General features: G+C 30.3%; 2 protein-coding genes across 2 annotated transcripts; both read right to left on the bottom strand.

Moving 5' to 3' along the window:
- Positions 1-365: 365 nt before the first annotated feature.
- On the bottom strand, positions 366-3,001 carry XTH26 (xyloglucan endotransglucosylase/hydrolase 26). The gene is made up of 4 exons (XM_016345443.3): positions 2,830-3,001; positions 1,843-1,943; positions 1,547-1,740; positions 366-774 (listed from the first exon to the last, which is right to left on the bottom strand). Exons 1-4 carry the CDS (start codon positions 2,999-3,001, stop codon positions 366-368), a joined length of 876 nt encoding a protein of 291 aa, XP_016200929.1.
- A 3,233-nt stretch (positions 3,002-6,234) lies between these two features.
- Positions 6,235-8,597, bottom strand: LOC107642132 (aldehyde oxidase GLOX1-like). The gene is made up of 3 exons (XM_016345442.3): positions 8,325-8,597; positions 7,596-7,765; positions 6,235-7,411 (listed from the first exon to the last, which is right to left on the bottom strand). The coding sequence occupies exons 1-3, from the start codon at positions 8,517-8,519 to the stop codon at positions 6,235-6,237; spliced, it is 1,542 nt and encodes a 513-aa protein (XP_016200928.3). The 5' UTR covers positions 8,520-8,597.
- Between the last annotated feature and the right edge of the window lie 531 nt (positions 8,598-9,128).

Raw genomic sequence — 9,128 nt, 5'->3', positions numbered from 1 at the left:
ATACAATATATGGGTACAATAAGAAAGGAAATAAAGTTGAAAATAACCGAAAAATTACAATGCACAAGGCAGTATTATTCAGTTCATGAACAATAATTAAATCACAAAGTCTGAACTCTGAATCCCATAAACAAATTAAAAATATTGAGACAAAAGACAAAACAAACTCCCGCATGAATAGATTCTGTCTTATGAAAATTCACATGACATATGACATATGACTTAGTATTGACGATGTCTTCGTATGAAAATTACATTATAAATTATTAGATAAATTGATATATTTAACTGAATTATCTAACCATTTATAATATAATATTCATATAAAAACATCATCGTTAAAGTACTTACGGTTAATTTAACACTTAGAACTGTGTCTTGAAACATTCAGGAGGCACTTGACCATTGAATCTCTTGGTATCTTTGCAGTAATCATAGATCATGTAATTGTTTCTAACCCAATTTAACTGACCCATCTGTGCATAGCTTAATTGCTTGTAAATGGGTGAAGTCCACCAATTAGAAGGGACATTAGAGGCACAATTGTTTATGCTAATTGGTCCATTCCATTTGCAAGCCCTTGCTCTGAAACGGTTCAACCTTGCAATGAATGGTGCATTGGTCCAATTAGTCTTCACCAAACCACCCCTTGTGGCCCAATCATCTGCATTCCATAGGCTTGTGTATACTTTCATTCCTTGCTTGTTTGGGTATGCTATGCCCTCCTCTTCATAGTTCATAAAAACTCTAATCGGTATGCTATCAATATACCACCTAGTTTTTTTAAGAAAAAAGAAAAAAAATAATTAAACACTTTTACATGTTTCAATTATGGTTATGAAAATTAGGTCAAACTAATTGATTCAACCGATTAACTGAAAATTGGTTAGGTAGATTGATTAATTTCAATTCAAAAAACTTATTGCAAGTAAGGTAAAAAATTGACGAATTCGTTAAATTGAATTGATTTTAATACGACGACAGGTTCAAAAAAATAATTTTAAAAGAAAAATATATAATAATTTATTATATTAAATTTAAGGTAAATCTTAATAATTAGAAAAAAAAATAGAGAATGCAAGATTTTTTGAAAAATGACGTGCTATTGAATGAATCAAACAAATTAAAAAGTTTTGGACCTTTTTTATAATTTTATCAAAAAGTATTGTTAAACTGATTAACAAATTATCCTTTTAAATCTGAATCTTCAATATATATAACAAATAAAAAGTTAACATTTTGTTTAACCAACAAAAAGTATAATACTCCTTACTTAATAAATATGCCAAAATTTTAATTGAATATCTAATTTTTACAGTTCAATATAATTAGTCTTGTTTGGTGAAAACTCAAATATAGCATGTGAAGTTAATGACTAAGAGTCGTTAGATGAAAATTTAGTCAAATCAGTCAAATTATTTGACGATTTTCAACTATTAACTTCACGTAAAATTGACTGTGAATGAGCTTTTACCACCCATTTTCATGACTTAATTCTCTGCTTTGTTCATCCAAAAAGTGTGGTAAATGAAATTGATAAACTTACACAACTTGAGTGGGGTTCCAATGAATGGTGTAATTGTGAAAATCAGCGGTAGGGTCAAACCAAAGGTAAAATTGTTGCTCTTTGCTTCCATTTCCTTGTGTATATATGTTTGTGTGGACAATATATGGTTGTCCTGAAATGTTGCCTAAGAACTCAAAGTCTATCTCATCATGTTGACTTCCTGTTGAGGATAGCTTTACCCATTCCAACAATTAAAAAAATAAAAGAAAATAAAATTATTAGTGACAGATAAAACGGAACAAAATCAATAATTGTGTATCCAATGAACTACTTACATAATAGGCTGTAACAGTTCCTGCAGAATTATTAGGTACCAGTTTGATTTTCGATTCTATACTTCCAAATAAGAATGGTATCTTTGTTTGAGCAGCAGAGCCTGAAATTAAAACTCAACCCATGTTTTCACTTCGTTAATTACAATTTTTCTCAATATTAATTTTCAAGAGAAATGATTTAGAATTTTAAATTATTTTAATAGATTTTTAAATAAAATTTTTAAAATATTTTCTCTTAATTGTTTTTCTCTTTTTTTTTTTCTTTTAAAATAGCAAAATTCTGGAAATTAAATCGGTAATGGAATTAGTAAAAATGAGAGGATCACATGTTTAAAGGTTTAAATAAGTGATTAAACCGACGAGTATATAAAATAATATATTTATGTATAAAATATATTTTTTAGTGTTTATTTATGTATAAATATATAATTTAAAAAATATTTTTTTATATTTTATAATTTTAAATCATTTAACCGTTAAATAACTAGATTGGTTCAATCAGTTAATCGGTTGTTTAATCGATTTTTTTATTCTAGTTGATTCATTACTGATTGATTTTTATCTTAATCGAATTGATTCAATGACCCATTTTCAATTTTCAATTCAATTTTCATAACCATGCTAAATAGCAAGATTGTTAATTAAGCTCACAAAAATAAATTTATTTATATATCTACTTACTCCACAATAAAACAAATAATTACTCTTTTTTTTTTTTTTACCAAAGATATGAAACTCGAACTTGCAATCTTTTAATTGAGTATGGAGAGACTATGCCATTTGAGCTATTACTCATTGGCAACAAATAATTACTCTTGATATCGTTTACAGTATATTTTTTATCCTCAAACACTACATTATTCCTATGTAACCAAATAGAATAATTAACTTATTAATTAGCAAAGAAATATATATAGAATTATTAGAAATAACAATACAAAAGAATTGGGTGCATGAGAAGCATATATAGTAGATTATTGTATATACCTGAAGTTTGATCTAACACAAGCTGAAGATCTTCACCCTGAATTGAAGCATGTTGGGTACCCCATGTGAGATACATGCTTTTGCCAAAGTTTGCATCCACTATGATAATCCCTCGTGCCATGAAAAATATGAACAACAAAGCCAAAACCATTTTTTCAGATGCTGCTGCCATATGTATGTGTTTGATGTATGTTTTATATGGAGTTGAAAATTTGGTCGTTTATTTGTCTTTTGGTTCCATCTAGATCACTTTATATATATAGCATACTGCTATAGTGCTATGTATTATATATTATAAAGATGAAAGATGAATTAAAAATAATTTAATTGGTTAGTTTCCATCCGACTATATTATTTACCTTTATTTTCATAATAGTGACGTTTGACATTCTAATTAAATTATTGTTATAATGTGACTGTGTGAGAGCACGCAGCCTAGTAATTAATAAAGAATAATTATGTAATGTATACACTAAAAAACAGTCATTGGTATACAATATATATTGAATATAAAAATATTAAATTAAGTTAAACAACACATGTCTTCATACATATATATATAACAACTAATTTAATAGTTGATTTTTTAGGTGTACGTAATATTTTTTGATAACGAATTTATGTACGTTCTAATTGTATTTCAAATTAGAAGTTTGTTTCCATATACAATTATATATATATATATATATATATATATTACACGAATTAGAAAAAGTGTATGTATGTCACAATTTGATGTCAGATATCATTAGCTTCACATATCATCAATTCAATAAGCAGGTACTTTTTTGAAAAGTAAATTTTGAATATCTAGCTTTTTGTACATGATAATATATATTGAGATTTACTTTAGGAGATTACTATCCAAAGAGAGTTAGGTTTTTAATTTTGGTCCAAATAAAAATATGTAGATTGGTAATATTATATGATTTGCATGGAAAAAAGTTGGTGTGTGAAGCTGGAGAGAAGAACGCGGTGAGAGAATAAGAGAATGTCGTGCATAGGACTATAGAGTTCAATAGCTAGTTACAGCTTCTAGTGTTGAGTCTTGAGAGTGATTTTCAATTCGATCACTAATTCACTTATTCAATTGTCTATGAAGGAATAAATTAAGTTGAAGGGTGTGTACTTAAATAAATATGGGACGTGCACGCCACATTGACCAACAGAGAACATGACATATATGAAGAAAGTGAAAACCTTTTTCCTCCTTTCTTAAACGCTGGTCATGATTTATTCATACATGGAATATCACCGTCGCCCCACACCGTGACCTGGGGAGTCGTCGGTCAACACTGCTTTCAGCCGTGTCACCACCGCCGTTGAAAGCTAATGCTATTGTTGTTAGGGTGTTCTTAAATGGGATTATATCCATGAATCCGTCGTATTTATCTGTATTCGATTTATAATTTGCGAATATGATCCAATTGAATTCAATTACATTCTAATAAAATTGTATTGCGAATATCACATTTATATCTATATAAGATCCAATCCGTATATGTGGAGATTGGCGGCACCAAATAATAAATAAATAAATAATATATATATTGAATTTATATTTTATTTCAATTAAATAATAATAATTATACATATACATTGTATTATTTTTTTATTTTAAAAAAACTAGTTTCATAATATTTTAGAAGTGTGAGCATGTCAAAAAGAATGAAAAAGAGATTTTATTAGAGTGAAAAAAATTTTATTAAATGAACTAAAAAAATTATTGATTTTTTATAAAAATAAGTTTTTAATATATTCGATATCCGATATCAGATTCGATCTGCAAATATATAATTTTAATTAGATCTAAGTATAAAAAGTGTAAATTGAATTGAGATTTTGACTATATTTTATTCGATCTACGAATACCCCTAATTATTCTCATGTACAATTCTGGGATAATGATGGAATTTCTAAACAACCATTAACTATAATCCAAAAAGAATCAGATTCTGTAATACAGAAAAAGAATGAAATGAAAGGAATATTTTATCGAAATAATTATATTTGCTTTCGAAAGATATGTTTTTTGGTTGTGATTTTTTTGGTAGGTTTAGTGCGTTTGGCTATCATTTGTTGCAAGGCAATGGTCGTGTCCAAGGACGTTGAAAGAACATTTTCTTAGTTAGATTGAGATATTTATTAGTAAGGAGATAGGTAAGAGATGGATGGTATACTTTTGTGCGATTATTTGGAACATATGACTAAAAAGGAATAGAAGGATTTTTCAACCTAAAAAAAAAGAGGTCAACGAGATTATCCATATGTTCTTTACAAATTATAAGGAGTAGCTATGGGTAGATTTTTTTGTTGTTGATAATAATATTGGAGATCACAAGCGATAAAGTTAACGTTGTATGTGCTGGCTAGTTTTTCTTTTTCTTTATAGTTTATGTTGATTCTTTTGTTGTTTTCTTATGCTCAACACTAGCTGCTTTTTTTCAAAAAAACATCTAGACAAATAGAAGTAGGTTAACGGACAATATTAATATATAGAGTTTTTTAAAAATAAAACACACGGGTCGGAGGCTCAAACACTAAATAAAATTGGGTGCCCAGTTCCAAAAATAAGAGAGAGAGAGAAAAGGGCCAATGGAATCATATACAAAAGATCAAAGAAGAAATCCAAATGCCCAATCTCTTATTTGAACCCAATTTCACCAACAAAAAAAAAAATTAAAGGCTAATAATAACTAATTTTAATTGATTGATTCATTCACTTAAATAAGTATCAGTGATTTAAACTATATTTTATGTATATAATAATTTATTAGAAAATAATAAATTTTTAAATAAAATTTTGATTTGATTAGTCCAACTAGAATGAGACATGGTCTGAGATAATAATAATAAAATAATAATAATAATAATAAGGAGAATACTAAAATGATTATCTTGAACAACATGAACAACTACCAATCAAATAAAAATATACTACACCCTAATTTAATGCTACTAATTAAATTTACTCTTTTAACCCTATTAATTCACATTGTTTACATATTGTTCAAAAATGTTATTGGTTACCTATACTTTTCCTAATAATAATAATAAAAATAAAAAAAGGGATTGGAAAATTTTTATGAATAGTATTCTAGGGAGAAATGATACCACTATCCTTTCTTAATCATTAACATAATTATTTACATTATTTCAAGTAACACTAATTAATATGAACTAGTTCCTCCTATGCGTTGCAACTCTCTTCTACAAGAAGTTGGACGAATTGAACTAAAATAACAAAGCATGTAATTAATTTACATTTATATACATTACTATTTTCCATCATTTTCTTTCTTTACATACAAAAAATGAGGAATTTCAATACAAAAACTAGAACATAACTATCCACAAAATACCAATAGCTTCCAAGAAATAGATAGATCTATCGATCTATATATCCTATTTCTGAATGTGTACCCACATTCCTTTGCTAGGTACCCCACGGTGGACAACAAATAGCAAGTAATATCCCGGAGGAGCAACCTCACCGGCCGGCGGCGCCGCCGATGTTAACCTAAAAACCCCTTTAATAAAATCTTTAACAAAACCTTCATTTTTGAGAACCAAAAGCCTTTGGCTCATAGCCACTCCATGAGTTGTAAAAGGAGGGAAATACATGGTAACCTTGATATCATTCTTTGTCAAACGATGAAATCCTGTCTTCACTGAAAATTGTGTCTCAAAGTTAACCCCATACTTCAAATCCTTGGTGGAAGTTTCTTCAATGATTTGAGGTCGAAACTTGTCTAGCTTAGGGTCAAGATAAGGAGGAGAGAATCCTTCAACCCTAGTCTCAGTTGGGAACTTATCTTGATCTTTGTAAGTGTCATGAGTGTTGCTACCAGCAACCCAAATCTTGCCATTAGGAATCACTGCGGAGGTTGAATGGTACATTCTGGCAATGGTGGTAGGGTTCATAACCTTAAATCTGGTTCCTTTGGCCTTTTGAGGACTATACAAGACCGGAGTCAAATTGGGTTGGTCTGCATCCCACCATGCAGACGTACCCCTTTGCGCACCATTGATGAACATGATTTGTCCATTGGGGAGTATTAGGGCATCCCCCATGGTCCTCCCTGAAGGCATTTGTTCTGAGTCCCAGCTAGGGTTAGGGTCTGTGATCACCATCCTATTGCAATCTCGAAGAGCCGAAAGAAAAGTTTTTCTAGTTTCAGCTAAGAAAAATGCATTGGGGTGGTTGCCGCCGCATACGATGACTTCGGCGGAGACATTATTATTGTTGAGGTTTATGGGGAGAAGGGCGGACACGCCGGAGGCCGGGTAGTTTCTGGAGCCGCCGGGGAGGACGGGGAAGGTGCGGACAACCTTGTTGTTGGTGGGATTGAGAAGGAGAGAGCGATTGTTGGAGAAAAGGAAGAGATTTCCATCGGGAATAAGGTGGACAAAAGGATAGAGATTGTTTTCATCAAGGTCAGAGGTTTCATAGAGGAATGGGAAGAAGTAGGGTTTATCGGTAATTTGACCTTCTACTTTTGGGAGGAACTCATAACTAAAAGATCTGCGACCTCCTATCACTATGAAATCACCATTCGGAAGAATTGTTTGAGTTCCATACCTAATAACATAACCAATATATTCAGCAAAGCTAAAGAGAGTCCAAACTTCTACTCAATAACTTGAAAAATTAATTAGTGTTAGTTTAATTCAAATATATATGGGATAATCCTTCACATGAAATTAAATGAGTACATGTGACTAATGTGCACTTTAGTAGTGTAGAAATAGCGTAGGGTACATACCATCTATCTTCTTTCAAAGCTTCATTATGTTCCCTCCAATCACAGTCTTTTTGGCAGTTAGGTCCACCATAGTATCTGATGGTTCTTGATCCATCTCTGAAACCGCCAGAGCTTATTAGGGTTCCATCAGGTGCAAGCCCTCCACATGAACACCATGGATCTGCCGTTACCTTCATAATCATTTCAAAGATTCTTGTAAAACACAGCCTAACAATAAGTTATATTTAATGGGTTTTTATAAGGAAAATTCTAATTTATTTTTATTAAAAAAACAAAAATATTATTCGTACACTAAAATTAGCCACTAATTTATTTGTATATAAATACATGTGATTTAATTTATTTTCAATATGTATTTATATTCTAACATATATATTTTATATTGGTGACTGACTTTAGTAATTTATTATTTTAGTGTACACATAACATAACCGTTAAAAAAAATAACTTCTAAATTCTTAATAAGTTCTCTACAAAATCTTTTTGTAGATGTGTTTAAATTGTGAGTTATTGAACTTATCATCGTCCATAAATTTTCTAATTATTTTTTATGCCATTAAAATTAACTTTTTATATAATTATTACTTATTTTTTGTTGGTCATACTTATATATAACTTTTAAGAACTTATAAATAAAAAAAGCAAGTATAATTATGAATATTCTTAAAACATTTATGGCATAGAAATACATAGGAATTGTTCTTGAAAAGAAGAGACAAATTAAAGAACCTTGAGTGGCCTAGCTTGATTTGTGTCAAGATCATATTCCATAGAATGAGCAAAGCAATCTTGTTTCATTTGTTTGGTGAATTCATCCATGAATGGAACACAAGGCACCCCCGGTGGATATTGGATCCTAGAGATGCGATAAATGGTGGCATCATACACAATAATCTTGTTTGTTGGCATCAAATTGATTTGCATTGCTGAAACACCCGAGTTTGGTGAAAGCAATTCCCATGCCCCATTGAAATCTGTCTCAAAATCACCCTTTGCAATTTCCTCATCAATAGTGGTATCACCACCATCATTTGTAGGGTTATTATTGTCATTATGATCATTTATAGGGTTAGTAGGGTCATTTATTGGGAAGGGTACTGGAAACCTTGGATCGGGATAAATGGGTTTGAACCTTGACTTGCGATGGTGTTTGTGGTGTTTGTTAAGTATGTTGCTATCTACGGCAACAAGGAAGAATAAAAAGAGAGTAAGAATCAAAAGAACTTTGTACAAATAATTTGCCATTGTTAATTTGTGGGATATGGGTTTGGTGTGTTTTTTGTTCTTGCTACTTTAATTTAATTTTTGATGGGGATTTTTACTCTTTTTTGGGGGGTAGGGGGGGAGGGGTGATGGTTTTTGATGTATGTGTGTAGTTTTTGTTTAGTTGCTTTTAGGTTATGGTTGTGTAAACCATTGATATGTTAAAGGAATTTTTTTGGCCAAAATAGCAAATGATTTAAAACCCAATGTTTATTAGTAACTAGGTTTTGTAACCATTTCTTTTTTAACATCAGGTGTTTGTGGCAGATG

The sequence above is a fragment of the Arachis ipaensis genome, chromosome B5 (genome assembly GCF_059453495.1).
Source record: "Arachis ipaensis isolate K30076 ecotype BB chromosome B5, ASM5945349v1, whole genome shotgun sequence".
Lineage (NCBI taxonomy): Eukaryota > Viridiplantae > Streptophyta > Magnoliopsida > Fabales > Fabaceae > Arachis > Arachis ipaensis.
The sequence above is the reverse complement of the archived record's forward strand: the minus strand, read 5'-3'. Positions and strand labels throughout refer to the sequence as shown.